Source organism: Thermobia domestica, chromosome 10, assembly GCF_964235325.1.
Source record: "Thermobia domestica chromosome 10, izTheDome1.hap1.1, whole genome shotgun sequence".
NCBI classification, from domain to species: Eukaryota; Metazoa; Arthropoda; class Insecta; order Zygentoma; family Lepismatidae; genus Thermobia; species Thermobia domestica.
The window spans coordinates 91,836,036-91,856,253 of NC_137463.1; the positions used below are offsets into that span (position 1 = coordinate 91,836,036).

At 37.2% G+C, this 20,218-nt stretch overlaps 1 protein-coding gene across 1 annotated transcript in view; it reads right to left on the reverse strand.

The window, feature by feature from the left end:
* Window positions 1-20,218, reverse strand: part of Sos (Son of sevenless guanine nucleotide exchange factor) — a 231,250-nt gene that overhangs the window by 84,178 nt on the left and 126,854 nt on the right. Inside the window, exon 20 of the mRNA XM_081728247.1 lies at window positions 14,995-15,164. Within this exon, the coding sequence (XP_081584373.1) occupies window positions 14,995-15,164 (170 nt within the window). The remainder of the gene's footprint in view (window positions 1-14,994; window positions 15,165-20,218) is intronic.

Here is a 20,218-nt window from a genome sequence, read left to right on the forward strand (position 1 = left end):
TGAAAAATGTCATATTGTTACTTGGAAGTTTCCATATTTTACTTAATCTAATGGGTGCTATAGGAACGTTAATGCAAGACAATGGACTAAAAGATATCTTAGCAACAGTCTACAGTGAAAATACAATCATACATATTATGTCAGGAAAGCAGTACAGCGTGTATTACGTGGGCATCTTATGGTCAACCAATGCCTCACAAACTTCATTATCTCTAAAACTATTTAAACAGAACCTGGGTTTGAGAGCCGCATTCACATGCTGGAATAGTTATATTGTCAAGCTGGAAAGGGTGACTTAGAGGTGGACAACATGCTTGAACAAGATTGTGACGAATATACTTGTAGTTTCTGCTGTGCATGAAAAAAAAAAACTGTCAATATTCTCAGAAGTCAAAAAGAAGCGAACTTTGGTTGAACTATATGCAGATGTTGGCTGTAGTCAGGGAGCTAATTCATGCCGATTGATAAGGATCATGGACAATGCACCTACATGCTATTTCAGCTTGTTTGTCTATAATTGCTGTTGCAGGTCACCAAAATTACCTAAAGTCTGCTGACCTGTACCTTCAAACCATGTCAAGTTTGGAGACTTCACATACAATTATATCCTTAATAATTTTAATATATGGCTTAAGTTATTTCTAACGGAAATATGACCAATGGGTACTTTACTTTTGAGCCTAAAGCTTCTTCTAGCAAAGTTTTCCAGAACACATTATTTTATTTGCAATATCCCAAATAAATGTTTCAATAATAGCTGCAGCCTAACATGAGTCAGTGTAAGAAATTAGAGCGAGAAAGTACAGTGTGTTTGCTTCGTACCCTTTCTTAAATATATTTTTAAATGTTACACCTAATCACAATTTTCCGAACAAAATCAAAACTTCTTTTTAAATGTGCCTTGTTGTGGTCAAATGGTTCAAGTGCATTGGTTCTGGATTTGATTTCTAGTGAGAGCTAGTGTATTTTCGTCCAAGAGATGTGGCACGTCGGTGCAAAGAAAAAAGGGTTTAAATAAGCCTAACCAAGCTAATCAATAATACAAAGAAATAATACAATGTTACGAAATTATCGAAGAAACGTTATTAATATTAGATGGGTGCGACTGAAATGTCCAACGATGACTGTCAATTCCAAAGGTAAAAAAATGAAAAATACAATGCCAGGTTAATCAGTGGCTTCTAGATAAAGCTATCCTACTAAGAAGTGATTGAGATATCAAAAAATGTTGTAATCGCTGGGAGACAAGTTAGGAAAATACAAAGGGTGAGAGAGAGTTTAATATTGCAAATCATGGATAGTCTGCATCTTCGTTTGAGGGCGAATATTGAAGTCCGTAAGCCTACATAGGTTAACATTGAAATGAACATTAGAACACAATACCCGTTTAATATTGATAGGGGTTTGCAGACAGGTTTGCAGTGTATTTGAGGAGGTTTGATATTGTAACGATCCTTGCGAACTACTGAGCCTTCCCCACTGTACACTGTCAGTTAAATTCGTGCTTAATTAAAACTATATTTGTTTAAATTTAAAATTGTTAACCGTTATCACCTATGAATCACGGACAGCAATCCGCCAGTAATTCTTTGTTTCCGCCCGGCGGGAGCTCATGTGGTTCGGATTCCACGTTAATCAGTAGGTCGACGTCTCATATAGGCTCGCTGCTGAAAGGAACGATAAACTCAAAATCACATCACACATCTTTGTTTTAGCCCATAAGTGTCTTTGTTCATAAACTCTTTGTGGCTAAGCGGTCAGCGTACGCCCCTTTGGCGTGGGAGACTCTGCGAGAGCTCATGTGGTTCGGAGTCCACGTTAGTCACGGATGTCTCATATAGCTTCGTTGCTGAATGAGATGTTAAACTCAAACTCAATGTTATTTGTTCATAAATTTCTTTGTGTGGGGTTTTGCATATACGTGGCATGGACATTAAATTTTGATTTCTACGCCATATGTATCTAATTACATACACACCTATAGAACTAACATAACAAACTTGGAATATCTATATTGTTTGTGTATGGAAAATCATCACGCGGGGTCGAATGAAGATAGTGGGAGAAAGCAGGAGAAACTCGAGAAAACCCGCGCACACGGTGTTTGTCCAGCACAAATTTCACTTGGCGCGAGCAAGGATCGAACCAAGGACTCCATGCACCAGAGGTGAACGCTCTACCACTGAAACACCGCGGCCTTTGAAATTATTTAAAGGAGAAAGGTACTACTTTATGAAAACTTGATGACTAACACATTTGTTTCGTGAAATATTGCTTATAGATAGGGGCGGATTAAGGCTTTTGAGGACCTGGAGCCGACTATTTTCAGGGGGCCCTATGTTACGAATAGTTCCAGCGCATAAATTTTCTTTGCTGGTTTCTACAGCCTCATAGGCTTATCGAAACACCGAGAACTATGCTGTAATATTTTAATGTGCTCCAAGTTTACAATAATTAGTTTAGTTATATTCATTATTATCAGTTAAATAATTATATTCATTATAACAGTTAAATACTGCTGATAGAAAGACTTAAATCTTGCGATACCGCGAGCGTAACGAGCCGAAAGATATTTAGCATAGGTCTCAAGCCTATAAGATAATAAGTTGGTTGCTATATTTTGGTATTAAACAGAGGGATTTTAACGGGCCCCTGAGCTTGGGGTCCCGGAGCCTGGGCTCCATTTGCCCCGCCCTTAATCCGCTAATACTTGTAGATTGAAGGGGCTGGGCCGGGTCCTTGCTAAAAATTCCGGCCCGTGCAGACCTCTACCCATGTGTATATGTTATCTTTGGAAATACAGTAGAGTTTCGCTTATCTGATATAAAAAAGGCAGGCAGAACGCCGGAATTTATGGATGTGTTAAGACCTATTAAAACTCAAACTGATATAATTTTACATATTACGCATCTAATAATGATGTTTTGTAAGAAATAAATATAATGCATTGAACCAGGGACGTGTAGAGCGTGAGGTCCTGGAAGCTGTCCCCTCCCAAAACTCAAGCACTTTTTTTCCTTTTGAGGTTCTCTTATATCAGATTACTTTGAGGCAGTGTCCAAACTGTGGGTAATACGTTGTTGTTATAATTCTAAGAACATACCGTAATGCTATTGATACCAGGTGGAATTAAAGAACACTTTTAAATGGGATTACAATTTCGATTCCGTTCTGTTTATCACGTTAATGTATTAGAACGATACACTCATTGCAATTTGCTATTTTTGTTATGTGATACACGTGCTACAATGCAGTTTGTTTAAAGTAAACAGGTTCATAAATGAAAAGTAAGAAAAAATTTGAGAGAAATACAGAACTGTTGCATTATATTATTATTATTATTATTATTATTATTATTATTATTATTATTGATTTTTTGAAATATAAGAATTACGTGCTTACGAGGATTCGTGTTGGGCCCCCTCCGAAAAGAAAACCTGGAAACGTACCTGCACTGAATGATAGACGTATGAGTCATGGTGTAGACGGACGCGCTAGGCGATAGAGTCCTGAGCAGCAAAAACAGACTACAGGGTGTCTACTAAAATTCCAAAATGAAATTTCCTGACTTTTTCGTGACATTTTCTTTTTCAAACTACAAAATTTAGTAACATTTTCATGGGCGATTTGGGTGCGAATCAGGACGAATTTCCATGCATGCGATAGAAGCGTGTTTTGCTTGCAATTTCGTAGCGTCTAAAGCCGACCATACACATTTTTGGTGGTGAATTTTGACGTTTTATAGAACAAAATTTGCCAGTCTATACTTATATTTGTACAGATAAAAGAAATCGTGAACCAAAAGCTAAATTCCGTGACTTTTTCTTGACTTTCATGACCGTTTTCTGATTTCGTGACTTTTTCATGACTTTTGTGACCGATAGACACCCTGGACTAAGACCACAACTTGCAGTTCTTCTTGCCGATTGATCCAACTTTTTACCTGCAATGATATATCAGATAATACGGTACGTGGAATAAACGAAGGTCAGATAAGCGAGACCATGGCGTATTGGCGTTTCATGCACCTAAACCTGTAAAATATTTGTGCAGAAAACATGTTTCACTCACTAGCTGAATTTGTGGGTATGATCGCACATCTTGCCTTATAAAGTATAGTCTTATAAAGAATATATATTTATATATATATATATCATGCTGAAAACCTAAAGAAGACCAACTTCAATAATTTTCTATAGCTTTCTTTCTTAATAACGGGAAACTTGTTCACTTCACCACGATAAATCAAGTTTGGTACTAAGATGTCTGCTTCTGTCTATATATATATATATATATATATATATATATATATATATATATATATATATATATATATATATATATATATATATATATATATATATATATATATATATTTCACACTTTACTGGAGACAAAATTGTTCATTTTCCAAGAAAAGAGGATGAGAGAAGAAGCTATACAATAGCATATACTTAAAACAATCGCTATTACTAATAGTACACTAATTCCGAATAAATACGTCATTCGAGGAAACAACAAGTTATTTCATTATTATATTGTTTCGGTTCTTATTAACATAAAAATTATACACTTTCTATAATGTTTTGTAAAAATAATAAAATAGATGGGATGGGATTCGATCTGGTGTCAAAACAGTATAAGAACTACCAGTCCGCCAATCTACCCACTTGACCACGGAGACTGCGTTTCGTGGCCTGTCTTTTTCTTAACAAATAAATGCTCATGGCTATAGAGCATGTCACTTCCAAACTTAAGAAAACAGTTTTCCTCTTTGTTTCTATATTTCCGTACATCTTGGTTACAGAAGCTAATTTATATTTGGCAGACAACTTAAACCTTAGATTTAAGCCAATAAATGCAATATTTTACTCCACTTTCCAGTTCCTTGATTCAGCTCTCCCCCTACCAATCGTGTTATTCCCTCAGCAATCATGCTCTGCTACTGCACAATCCATCGTAAACAATATTGCCAGTACACACAAAACCGAGCATAATTATTTGCTTATATTTTTATTAATTTATTATCTTTTTTGGAAATATCTTCTTAGATAGATTGCTTTCTATTATCTCACTTACTAATAACTGAATTTTACTCATAAACGTAAGGAAAATGGAATAATTGCGAAAAATCGTAGGTTACAGTATACGTGCTTTTTTTTTCGCATGAGGGTACATGTTTACGCTATTATTGTCTGCCATCTTCAGTACCGGTTTCCAGACTGGCGGGCGAAATAGTGTCGCTCACAAATAATAAAAAAAAATATATCCCGAATTGAACTGAACGTCCTTCTTATGTAGCCATGCCCGATTATCATTGTATATGTTTCTACAATTCCTAAATAAGTGCCTAATTTGGTCTTCCGAACAAACTATAACCCTTCTTCATATGAACGTCAGATCCGAAAATAGAAATTTAAGACTGACATACTTTTACTTTTACTTCAAGAGTTCTCATATTCCCACAGTTGTTACCCTATTCCCTGCCCATTAGTGAGACCTGCATCTGTTCCACATCGTTTCTCAACCATTACCTCAGCCTCTTCAACACACTTTAACTATGGATATCCCTCCTATCTCTTTCTCGAACAATTCACTCGTGAAAACCTTCGCCAAAGCCAAGCAAAAAAACGTACCACAGAATTATCTATTCTGAATTTCATTACTTAATGTCACTGCCTCGTCTACTCTCCACTGAAAAATAGGAATTTCGCTTACTCACTATCTTCAACTGAAAACACAAAAGGCTTTCCCGACCCGACTTACAATAGTGTAAGGAAGCGTCCCCCACCAACCTTAATACTTTATTTGCAAGAATTAGTCTCGTGTAACACCTTACACTTCCATCGAGTAATAGTATGACTCAAATGAATGAGAAAAAAAAAAAAAAAACTTGTCTTATAATCGATATCAGTTTGACCTTGTACATCTTTCACGAACATATATCACACATACACATTTTAGCATTCGAAAAGTTGAGATTCTTCCAACTGAATTTATATATAGAAAGGCACCCACGTTCAATCTTCCGTTAGGACTATCCTAATACTACGTATCAAATGTAATAATGTAGTAAAATGTAATAATCATGCTGAATGGGTAATGACGATTCCGAAAATTTCCTTATTGTGCTTCCCACGATAAATCAGCTATAACTAGTTGCAACAGAGGAATAAGATCAAAAGATACAGCCTGTTCCTTGAACGCTAAGTCCATATCAAAAAGTCATTACTCGGTATCTCTTACTATTTTTGCTCTATGGAGATTAATACTGAAACCGGAAGTGCTAAATGATGTCACCTCTTCCGGTTGCAATAGAGAAATAAAATTAGAAATGAAACACACACTTCCGAACTGAATCCACATCAAAAACTGCTTGTCGCTATTTATTTCCATTCTATCCATTATGCGATCAGTGTTGTAAAATAAATAAATAAAATTTCAGTTTTCGGTTTAAACACACAGATAGAAGTGACGAAAACTCATACTTGGGACGCTGAATCTGTAAAAAAGCTTTTTGATACTTTTACCCGTTTTTGCTCTATGGAAAAAAGTATTGAAACCGGAAGTATTAGTAAATTTAAATCTCTTCCAGTTTTGGTACTATGTTGCAGAAAAGGATAGTATGTTCTCTTGAGACGCTGAATCGATTGCTGAAAACAGTTTGTCGCTATGTTATTGTTTCTGATCTATGGTGATGAACGCTGAAACCAGAAATGTTTCATTTCAACAACTTTTGGTATCTATTCTTGGATCCCTGAATCCATTGCAAAAGACCGTTTCTTGATATCTCTTACCAATTTTGCTCTAATAAATGTTGACAGATAGACATAGCCATTCTGTAAAACTTTCAACACTTACGCATAGGCTACTTTGGAAGTGTAATAAGCAATCTAACAGTTTAGGGAGAGCATAAAACAGATCCCGTTTTTTGTCTTCAGCTAAAGCTCGCTTTTCAGACATTTGTTTTAAAAACATTGACTATGAGACAACGAATGAGAAAAACAGAATAAACACATTTGGGGATGTTATGGAGACGTTGGATATGAATAATACAGGTAGATTTTAGACCTTAATGACTTTCCTATTGTTTTAGCTCCGCAAAAGACTAACTGAGTACTATAACTTTTTTCTTTCAAAAAGGAAATGAAAGAAACAATCCATTTATAGGAATCTCCCGGAACTCTCTCATGTTTTGACAATCTCGCTCAATGCAGTTCTACTCTCAAATTATATTTACTTAGTACTGCATACCGTTAAAAAAGCCAAAGGGGTCTCGGAAACGGCACACAATCACACAGATGTGCGAGTGGCTAAAGACATCTTGGTCGAAAGTGAATGAACAAACTGTTGTCAAACCTATTTTTAAACATTTCATCAGCAATGCCTTTCATGGGTGTGAGGATTAATATTTTGTATAAAGACGATGAAGGTGAAAAACGATGTTGACAAAGTGAGTTGGGGAGAAGATTCAGATGGCAGTGACATGGATGTTACAGATTTCTAAACGATCAGTTCAATGATCAGAACTATTAATTATTTTGTTAAATATTACTACTTTTAAATTACAGTCATTCTTTTACTTTGAGTTTTGCTATTCCCTAAATACGTATTTGTTTTGAATTTTGGAGAGTGTCATATAGAAAGAAGAGTGTTATACAGCAAATAATACGGTATTTACTATGGGTTTGTCAGATCACTTATTGATTACACTCTTTGCATATTTATACCACCATGTAAATAACTGTAAACAACTTCAGAAATGGAAGAAGCTATTCAATACGTCAAAACATCTGTCTTGTGGATTTATGACCTTCGATTACAACTTAGTATTCGAAACACTAAAAATCACGAGCAACAGTAATTCAATAGTAAAACGTTACGTGTCAAACAGATGGTTCTGGGTTTAAATTTTGATCCTGATGGGGTTTTATTTATTAATACTCTACACAAATCGTAATTTATGTCATCTATGTTGCAAATTTCGAACAGATATTCAGTTATTTATGATTTCTTTATACGAAGATTGTCAGAAACTGACAACATAACGTAATTAGGACTCATCATTGTCACATAAATTCGCTTTTCACAACACAATCGAGAATTACATAACATACATTACAACGGCTCTGAATAATAATAATAATAAAAAAAAAATCCTTGATCCATACTTAAATTAATAGTTTTGCCCAATTTGTTTAGTGGTACTTGCAAAGACTATTCTACGAAAAATAATTCAGCAAGTTAAAACGCTCATCGCTATTATTTGTTGAGTTCAAAATGCTGAATGATTCATAGTGAGAGAGGCGTATTCACTATTATAACTTACTATCATAAACATTTTAGGAACAAATTTTATTTTAAAAAATCATAAAATTAAATCTGTGTAACGCTGTAAACTATGAAACAAATATTATACGAGGTTTGACAATTAAGTTTTCGAACACGTCACCGGGTGTGACTGAGGGCAGCACTATATAAGCAGTTTTGTATTTTTCCAGAAGCCTACTTTCTCAGTGTCACTATATTTTCAATAGTGTTTACGTTAACGCGTGACAATTTCGTGCTGAGAAGCGTACATTGTTGTTTCTGCTTCCGTGTAGTTCTGATGTGAAAATGTTCGAGCTGGAATTGGAACAACGAACAAATGTGCAATTTTTAGTGAAACTAGGAAAAAAGGACAATGAAATACAAGAAATGATATAGCAGGTGTGCAGCGAGAACGTCATGAAGAAAACAGTAGTGTACGATGGGTTCGATTCCCAGCAGCTCATGTGATTCAAATCCAATGTTAAATTGTAGGTCCACATCTCATATAGCCTCGCTGCTGAAAGGGATGCTAAACTCATATCAAATAAGAAAATTCAAAAACAAAGCAAATACAAGATAAATTATATAATAATATTTTGGGGGATGAAGGATAACGTTATAATATGCGCAAATATTATTTCTCACTTATAACATTTTCTATATGTTTAACATGCTATTAATTACAATTGTTTTAATCAAAAGGTTCCTGTTTTCCATTTGTTCCACATTTATTAAATTTTATTTTGAACAGATCCCGTCTTTTATAGATATACTCTCGACGATCTACGCTTAAAAACATAAGATTACCCACAGTAAAAACAGTCAACTTTTAATGGCCCTACGAACGACGCTGTTAACCGCTAATATGCCCCACTACATTGCTGAATACACTGGAACCTGTACTTGATAACAGCATCAGTTGAGTACGAAATATGGAATAACGAAGGTAGCAGTAGCAATTTTCAGGGAAAGCGTTCATTTGTGAGCTTTTCGTTGCCTATTATACAGCGTGGTTCGGAAGTGGACGTACACCTAATTGATGTTTTCTGACGGTTTTAGGTTTTACCCACACTTGTTTAGTAACATTGCTTGGCATTGTATGGCAACATTGCTATCCATGTGCATTTGTTTTCTGCTGTTTTCTGCTTGGTAACAGTTATTTGCAGTGAAGTTGGAATAATCAACGATGTGTGATCAAAGTCCATATAACATTGAACAGGGATGGTGATCATACCAATGTTTATGACTCTTAAGATTCAAGGTAACTGTGTACAGATATTCTACCATACCTAACACTAAACTGTTGAAACTAAAGGGGGGTACGCCCACTTCCGAACCACTCTGTAGACAGATGTGAAACGATAAAAAAAAAAAAAAAAGTTTAAATCGTCAACACAGCTGGTGCGGGTCTCCGACGATTATCTCAGTGTGTGCTCGAGAGGCCCCTGCGGTATGTGATAGGCCGGAAATTGTTAGAACATGGCTCCAGCCCACACGAATCCTCAAAACAGTACGCGCCACAAAGTGAGTAGTGACACGGGACGATCCCTAAACACAGGAAGAGAGGTCTGGCCATACGACACAGTATATTAAAAGGCATAGTTCCCAACATCATTCGGAAAAACCTCACAATGCAGACGTGTCATGAAGTGCGCGGACACCGCCTCAAAGAGTGCCACATTCAAGAAAAGTTTTACCAACACCAGAAAATCAGGAAAGTTTTACCAACACTAGAAAACTGTATGTAACACCTCACAAATGACAATTAAAATGGATGTATACCCTATATGGGGGGTATGGCGGTGGCTCACTGGTAGAGCGTTCACCTCTGGTGCGTGGGGTCCTTGGTTTGATCCCAGCTCGCGCCAAGTGAGCTTTGTGGTGATCAAACACAGTGTATGTGGGTTTTCTCGGGGTTCTCCCACTGTCTTCATTCCACCATTTCCTTCATTTCGTAGGACGTACTCTACCTAGATGATACCAAGAGAGTTCGATACATTTTCTACCGTCAAACAGATTACAAGTGCTGTTCAGGCTTTGTGCTGCAGTGCAAGGACAAGTGTTTTAAGAAAATTCTGGTGATGGTGGGGTATTGAGTAACGCTGCCAGTGGTCAAAGTGTCTTCCAACACCGATGTCAACGCAACTTACTTCCGGGAGTACGTCATAGACACACACATCTCTCATCTGTACGGTGACGAAATCACAAATGTATGGATCCACATGGACATAGCATTCAACTATATTGCTCAATCGTCCCAGACGTTCTATGCAAGGAAGGCAGAACATACGGGAATTCGAGTGATTCTATCTTCATCTATCCCTCTGAAATATCCAGACGCCTCATCAAGTGGGTTTGGACTCCTTAAACAGGCACTTGCTCGACGCCGTCTCCGTACCTTGTAGGATCTTCGAAAAAGTTGCCAAGGCGGTGTGGTGAGGCATTCCTGATCCCATTCTACACACGGGTTTTGCTACGGTGGACACTAGGCTGGCTGGTAATCGTTCGGGTTCGGATACTCAAAGAATTTATATTCACGGATACAATAATATTAAATTCGCCGATCTTTTCTTGTTCTAGATCTTCAATTATACCACAGTTTAATGGTCTTGTCACATCAGCAGAAAACATATGCGAGTAAACTATGACTCTGTTCCAAGCGATTATTATACATTTTCGTTTATGGAAACTGCAACTAGCAGAAAAAAATGGCCCGAACGAATCCAAACCTTGCGAATATGTGTAAGGATGTTGTAGGAGGAAATGATTAAAATTTCAGACAGATGTCGTCCATGTATGGCCGACAGCACCATCTCGTTTGTGATCGTTCTGGTACCACACTAAGTCAATGCACTCACAGATACAATAATATTAAGTCAATGCATGTCACAGGGAGGCAGTAGATAGTGATCAATCAAAGCGGAAACACGTAGGCAAGCGCCAGTATGCCTCAACGACGTCAAAGGGCGCAATATATGCAGCTTAGTGATTTCGAACGGGGCAGCCGGAAGCGTGTTTGTCGTACCGCGAAATTACTGTTCGTACAAGACATGTTGCGACGACAGTGATGCGTGTGTGGAAGCAGCGAACAGAAGAAGGTCGCACAAAGCGACGAGCAGGATCTGGTCCACAATGTGATCACAGCACGGGATGACACGACACCTTGTCCGAATGGTCATAACGGACCGGACAGCGGAATCCACAGTGTTGACTCAACGCTGGAGCACTGTGACAGGTGTTGTCATGTCTGCATCGACTGTTCAAGGCTTGATTTTTGGTTCGCATACCTTTGCAACGGGTTTCCTTGACAAGAAACCAGAGACGCAACAGACTGGTGTGAGCACGCGAACACCGTCACTGGCGTGCTGAATGACAAAATGTGGTGTTTTCGGACGATTCCCGTTTCAACCTGTCCTACAATGATGCCCGCATACCCGTACGACGTTACTGCGGTGAACTCAATCTGCCAGCTTGCATTGTTGAGCATCATAGCGGACAAATGCCCAGTGTGATGGATGGGGCGCCACTGGTTAAAACATGCGATCACAACTCATCCGTGTCCAAGGCAATCTGAACAACAATCGATAAATTGGTGAGATTTAAGAAGTCAGGGGTGATGCCCTAACTACAGCCAACTCCAGACGCCATATTTTAGTAGAACAATGCCAAGCCACATGTAACGAGGAATGTGCAAGCTGCCCGTACGGTCGGCTGATATGTCACCATAGACCATGTCTGGGCGCAAACTTCTTTCTCACGGTCCGCCACTGGCAAATGTAGATGCTTTATGGACTACTGTACAAACCGTATGGCAAAATATTCCCCAGGAAAATATCCAGCACCTTCTTGAATCCATGCCAAGACGTATAGAGGCGCTGACTTCAGCACGTGGTGGATTTACACGATACTGATGTTTCAAGATTACAGGTGATACAGTTCTGTAATTCTAATAATTTTTGTCTTGTCATGTACCTAATCTCTGGAATAAATTTCATTGTTCTAGCATAGGTCTTTCTGGGTGTTGCAATTTTCATAAACAGTAGTGTGTATTCAATCGGGATATTTTTACCCAATAACCTCACTAAGTTTAACAGGAATTCGGAGTTTTCTGTATTCTGAAAATGGTGTATAACATTTATTTTCTCGTATCCCTGATGCATACATCCTACTAAGAAACGAAGAGACAACTTAACTTTACACAATTTTACGAAAATCCAGACTTACATATTTGAAAGAGAATATGTATAGACTATCTTGAAACTGCAGTTATGATGAATTTATTTCAACATCCTTGGTGATAGGCAAAATTATCAGACATTAGCAATAATTACGCTGTGTTAATTATTAGGCCAGGTGACTGGCATCGTTAAAATATGTCATGAAGAACATTGAAGAAAATTAAGTTGTTCTTGGGATACAAACCTTCAATCTCAGCTATAAAATCTGCCGTGTCGTGACAAAACGCTGTAACTTTGGCGGAGCAGTTTTGCGAAAATGAGCCGTAAAGTTTTCATCAGAAAATGTGATCTGTATCGTGTAGAACCAGTGTATCTTGACTTTGGAAACACGTGGTTGCATGTAATGTTACGTAAATGCATGTTGTGTGTTTTAAATTTGGTGAAAATTGATTGGTTGACCATTATTGCCTACTTACACTGGTTCTACACGATACAGATCACATTTTCGGATGAAAACTTTACGGCTCATTTTCGCAAAACTTCTCCGCCAAACTTACAGCGTTTTGTCACGACACGGCAGAAATGTCCAAATGAATTATAGACGGGCTTAAATTTCTAAATGGACCTTCATCTTTCGATCTTGCTTTTAGTTATATTTCATTATCTCTCCTTTAAGACAATTGTGAACCTAATAGAGTCGTCAAGTTCGCATTTCTAGGTACTTCTATCCAGAATGTTTCTGATGGAAACACTGTCCAGGAGTATCTAGCTGAAATGTCCTGACATTGAAGTTAACGAGTGAGAATTTAGTTCGTGACTTTTTTTTAAATAAATAAATAAATAAATAAATAATATATATATATATATATATATATATATATATATATATATATATATATATATATATATATTTGGTCTAGGAATTAATTCGTGCGGGTGGACAAGAGATGGCGCAACGAACGGAGTGTCCCACAGTTCCGTGTATCCACACATGTGTTGCAAACCCCTGTCATCGCGTATCGTTCGTAGTATAGGGCAGTGGATTAAAGCGTCAACAACACCAGTTTGTAGTTAAGTGAACATGGCGCAATTTGTGCCTAATAAAGTGTTTTTGCGGGGTGTCCTGCTGCATTACTTTAACATGCAGATTAACATGCAGAAAAGTGCGACTGAAAGTCATCGTATTTTGGTGGAAGTGTATGGTGACCATGCTCTAGCTGAGCGAACGTGTCAGAAGTGGTTTGCACGGTTTAGAAGTGGTGATTTCGGCTTGGCAGACCAAGAGCGAGCTGGACAGCCAAAAAAAATTCAAGACGAAGAATTGACAGCATTGCTCGAGCAGGATTCGTGTCAAACGCAGGAACAACTTGCAGCAGCATTAGGCGTTGATCAAACAACAGTCTCCAAACGCTTGAAAGCCATGGGAATGATTCAAAAGATGTCACATTGGGTTCCACATGAATTGAAAGACAGAGACGTTGAAAGACGAAAAACCATTTGCGAATTGCTGCTTCAACGACAGAGCAGAAAGGGGTTTCTGCATCGAATTATTACGGGTGATGAGAAGTGGATCCATTACGAGAACCCTAAACGAAAAAAGGCCTGGGTGAAACCAGGTCCATCACAACCAAAACGAGATATTCACTGTGCAAAGGTTATGCTGTGCATATGGTGGGATATGAAAGGTGTGGTGTACTATGAGCTGCTGCAACCGGGTGAAACTATGAATGGAGAACGTTATCGACGACAATTAATGCGTTTGAAGCAAGCTCTGGCCAGAACACGACCAGAATGGGAGAACAGACATGATAAACTTATTGTTCAACATGATAACGCTCGCCCACGTGTCGCAAAACCGATCAAAACCTATTTAGAAAATGTCGGATGGGAAGTTTTACCCCACCCGCCGTATTCACCAGACGTTGCTCCTTCGGACTACTACTTGTTCGATTGCATGAACAACGATTTGATTGGACAGCGGTTTACTTCTTCAGAAGATATCGAAACATGGGTCTCTGACTGGATCGCTTCCAAGGATGAGGACTTCTTTCGCCACGGAATCCGTACATTGCCTGACAGATGGGCGAAAGTGGTGGCTAGCGATGGACAATATTTTTCTTAAGGTATTTATGTATTTTGTGTTTGTACTACAGCTTCAATGTGTGCGTACCAACCGCACGAATTAATTCCTAGACCAAATATATATATATATATATATATATATATATATATATTCGCGATTTCCCTCCTAATGTTAAGTAGCTACTAGCTTTTAATTTCAATTCGCGAAGTATTCTTCACAATGTCCGACCATTGCTTGCTCATAAAGCAATAAATGGAAACTGAAGAAAGTCATACGGGGGATTTTCCCCACTTACGCAAATGCTACCAAGTTTAATATTTATACTATAAATATATATTATTTATTTTTATATAAATATATAAAAATAGTACAATATATTATTTATTTTTAATATAGACGTAAATTTAAAATACTGGTACTTACCCTAATTCTCGATTCAACACTTAAGCAATATGGTTGATTCTGATACTGTTGAATTTCGCCTGTAATTTCCGCTACTTTTCGTCTCTTGCTAAAATTTATTAATTCTGGAGAATTTGGAAGATAATCGGGATTTCCTTCTTCTATATGTAAAATATTTGTTAGGTACATACCTGTATAAGAACATTAACTTCATATTAATAATATTATAATTACATAGCAAGACAAAACACAATAATGGACAAAAACAGATAGTAAAACAAGACGATGTAATTGGAAATTCCCTGGAAGATATAAGATTTTGTTGCAATCCTGTTTATTATCGATTTTTAGTTCTAAATTACAGGGTGCGGCAGCGTTCATAGCGTAATTTGACTTGCGTAGTACAATGACGTACTGCATGAATGCGCGCCAGCTCGTGCCGCATTCGTGTACTAATGAGCTGCCATTTCGGGTGTGACAGTGATATGGAGCGGTGGAGTGCACATCATCGTGCCTTTGCTGTTGAAAGTTATTTCAAGAATAACGACTCTGTTATTGCTACCCAGCGTCTATTTCGGTAACATTTTAACTTGGGACGTCACGTAAAAGTTCCAGATGGACGGACCATAAGAGGAGGGTACGTGCATTTCAAAAAAACAAGTTCTGTTTGCAATGGCAAACCGGGAAGAAGTGAAAGAACTGTGCAGACACCAGAAGCCGTGGAAAATGTTGGTGCTGTAATATTGCGTAGCCCAAAAAGATCTGCTCGTCGTCATTCGCAAACTGTGCATATGTCCGATCGCTCATTCAGGAGAATATTGCACGAAGATCTCCATTTTCACCCATATAAGCTGCATATTATTCAGGAAATTAGGGCTCGCGATTGGGTTTCACGACAAACATTCTGCTTAACCATGCGTGATCTCCTTCCCCAAAATCCACAAATGTTGCACACCATCCTGATGTCAGATGAAGCTCATTTCGAGTTATGTGGTTCAGTGAATAAACAGAATATGCGTTATTGGAGTGATGTAAAGCCGCATGAACTGCACATCAAGCCCTTGCACAGTTCTCGTGTCTCAGTGTGGTATGGAGTTGCTTCCTTTGGGATTATTGGAACTTACTTCTTTGAGGATGACAGCGGTATGGCTGTAACTGTCACCAGTGAACGCTACCTAAAGATGCTGCAAGACTTCGTTCTTCCCCAGTTAGGTATGGTCGATGTGGATGTGGAGCAATTACGGTTTCAACAAGACGGAGCGACCTCGCATACAGCCAGAATTTGCATGGATTTCTTGCGACAGACATTTCCAGGTAGAGTAATTTCCCATTTTGGTGACATTTCCTGGCCGCCTCGCTCACCTGATCTTTCATGTGCAGACTTTTTCCTTTGGGGCTACCTGAAGCAAGAAGTGTTCCGAACACGTTGTGCCACCATTCTTGAATTGAAGGATTGCATCAGAACTGCCATCGGCAATGTCTCAGGGAATACGTTATGCCGAGTTATGGAAAACTTCCAACGCCGCCTAGATGAATGTGTTGTGCAGAGGGGGCATCATCTGACAGGAGTCATATTCAAAAAGTAATCCAAGCAATGGACAATGACTTACACATTAGTAAATAACATACCTTTAACTATTAATTGACATAAGATGGTGTGTTTTTAATATCCTACTATGAACGCTGCCGTACCCTGTGTAAGCAAGAATTATAAGTATCATATATTTCTTATGAGAACAGAAAGAAAAATACATTTGTATTTTTTCTAACTAACAGTTTTACCAATTTAAACATAATGAGGAATGCAGATGATTTTTTCCTGTAAAAAAAAAAAGAAAGAAAGAAAGAAAGAAAGAAAGAAAAAAGAAGAAAGAACCAAAATTCTTTCGTTCCATTTCGAATTAAAAGATCAAAAACCAAGACGTTATGAATTAATAATTGATGGAAATAGTAATTTCAAAAAATAGTGATGTCATTTTGATATTTCTATATATGATCTTACTATGTATTTTGCTACAGACTTCTGATAGGCGAGGGTCAAGTTACAAAAAGGCCCAGTAGGTGATCAGACTACTAAATTATTATGTGCTCCACAGTAAAGAAAAGCACTTTTATTAAGCAATTGGGACCTTATGTATACTTTATAGTGTTGCATAAAGTAGAAAATTCAGATTCGGAAATACTCAATACGTTTAAGGGAGTAAATATTCCAGGAATGTTTATTTATCGCATTCTCTAAACGTTCCCTGAGAATGGAGCTCTCGATAACAAACTAGGAAGGAAAGGTCATCAAAGATTCAGTGTTCAAAATTCCTAATTTTTAACCATGATGATATCAACAATGAAACTTAAAAGCAAGTAACTGGAAGTTCGAAAAGAACTGTTCTGATTTGAATGTGGTTTTCAGTAGCGTAACAGAAGGTTCTTGCAGTTCAAAATATCTAAATCCCAACTGTTTCAACAGTTTTGAAATTATTATTTTGCTATTACTATACAAAGGTGGGTATAAAGCTTTTGCTAGCGACTTTGCTCTAATGGAATATACACTGGTGAAGAGATTTCACCGAGTTACTTTCAACAGACTACACATTACTGATATTGTGCTCACAGAAATAATGGTAAAAAAAATCAACGTCGCAGAACACATTTTAAATTTCCAATAATATATGTTTCCTTTTCACAGAATTCAATGTTGATTTTGGACGGTAAAATGGAGTTTCGTGGAACAATAATTTACCGTCGTAACGAATACTGTATTTCCATGTATGTTGAATGACCATTCAAGATCGCCATAAAATTAACACAGTAGAACATTTCCATTTATGAAATTTTCTGCTTCTGCAAAATATTTTTCTCGAATGATAAAACGAAGGGAAAAGAAAGAAAAAATGGAGTGGGTAAAATTGGAACCCTAATCTGCCGATCGGGAATTCGGTACGCTAACCACCTAATCTAGCCGAGAACTGAAAAAGGGACTTAATTTTAGTTATTTTCACGTCACCTTGTCTTCCTAGCCCAATTCTTAGATGATTATTTTGTTTGGCTCACTGTAATATTTTTTTTTTATTTGTACGCTTGAAATATAATGATATGAGAATTATGTTGTATTAGATTGGAAACTATTCCTTTCGGAATACTCTTTAGAAAATGATCGAAAACTAATTTCATATTCTGACAATACTTTTGAATCAAAATACGAGTTTTTATACTTGAGGATGGGATACTCCTCTTCACAACTACTCTCGTCAAAAAACATTATTTTTCCTCAAGTATTTTCCAATCTATGGATCGAAATTGCAGCAATACGTCTTCTCAAATAACTTTAAAAGTTTGCAATACTGTTACATATTATACACATATTTTCCTTTACCATTATTCAGTAATCCTATATCAAGGTGTCTACTAAAATTCCAAAATGGAATTTCGTAATTTTTTTACCAAACCATAAAATTTAATAACATTCTCAAGAGCAAATTTGAGTGCGAATCAGGCCGAATTTTTTGCATGCGATAGAAGCGTGCTTTGCTTGCAATTTCGTAGCGTCTAAAGCAGACCATATACACTTTTGGTGGTGAATTTTGACGTTTTATACAATAAAATTTTCCATTCTGTTCTTATCATTGTACAGATAATAATAATAATAATAATAATAATAATAATAATAATAATAATAATAATAATAATAATAATAATATAAAAACGTGACCCATAACCTAAATTTCGTGATTTTTTCTTTACTTTCATGACTGTTTTCTGATTTCATGACTTTTTCGTGCCTTTCGTGACCAACACCCTGTATATACGTGTCTATAACATAACATAACGCAGTGTATATAACATAACGTAGAGTCATTTGAAAATAAGGAATACATACCAGTTGACAACACTGTGTTACAGCACTGATAATAATGATTTTGGGTAAATGCTATACTGTGTATATATAATGTTAACAAAATTTCTTATAGACTGCTTAAATACATTTGAAGATATTGAATTTATCTTAAAATTTTACCACAATCCGAGCTCATGTTTCTCAATTTTTTACTGGACCATAACTTCATTATTTATGCTCATTAGCAGCTACAACTTTAAAATATGGTACACTTTAGGAAGATCCCTATCTAAATATATTTTCGGATATTCGAAACCCCAGCATCTACATCCGCACCATGAATCAAAATAAAGCTTTATGTATTACTGATATTCACATCGTGCTATTTCTACTTCATTCTAGTTCGTATATAACGATGATAAAATAACAAAAACGAATTGATGGATTGGCGGAGACTTAAAACATTAAACACCCGTTTACAAGAAGCAGATGCTCTACCAATTGTGCTACTAAAGTGTATTCAACGTAAGAACCACACCTGAGATAAACAAAACAGTTTGTATCACTACGCGTCAAGCATGTGCTTCACGGCGAGATTTCTGCTTCGGTCAGCTGTTCTTTTTCCATACGTTCCTCGATCTCAAAAGCAAGATATATCTCGGTTATAAAGCAAGCATAGCTAGAAGGTAATTTCGGGGGAGGGGTGTCCGAGGTTCCTCCACCGGAAAATGTTTGGGCAAAAAACGCGATTTTTGGCTTAATTTTAACAACTTTTCCAAATTTCGGGAGGGGGTGGGGTGTCCGGAACCACCTCCTGGCTACGCTACTGAATGGAATTAAGTAATAGCGCTAAGTAAATGTTATTATCAACTTAAAGAAATAAACGATAAAATAATTATGAATTAGTCATATTAATCTGAGGTTTCTTCTGAATCGCTCAACGCAGTAACTTGCAGGACTTCATCAGAAGATTAATCAGATTCTTTGTTTATGTTAATTACAAGCCGATCCACCAAGGTGTCAGAAAGTCCGTCCAGATTCCACATTTTCTCTTCTTCCTTCAGCACATGACGAATATTGTTTTTCCACACATCTGGTGTCACTTGAGTCAAGGCAGTTTCAAGCAGCAGCCGAACGTCACATAACCTAAACGTGGTATTATTTCTGGCTACAAAACCCTTAACAAACGCCCACACAGTTTTTATCGGGTTCAAATTGCTGTGGTCGGGGGGCAGTCTCTCAATAATTCTCCCAGTCTGTTTTGCGATGCTCTCTACTACATATAGGTTTTCGTTGCTGAGAGCAATGCTTTGAGCTTTATTCAATAGTTCCACTTTAACATCGCACCCTGAGAAAGGCACTTTCTTTGCTGTTAACCACTCAATTATTTCTTGTTTTCGCCATGAGGAGTTT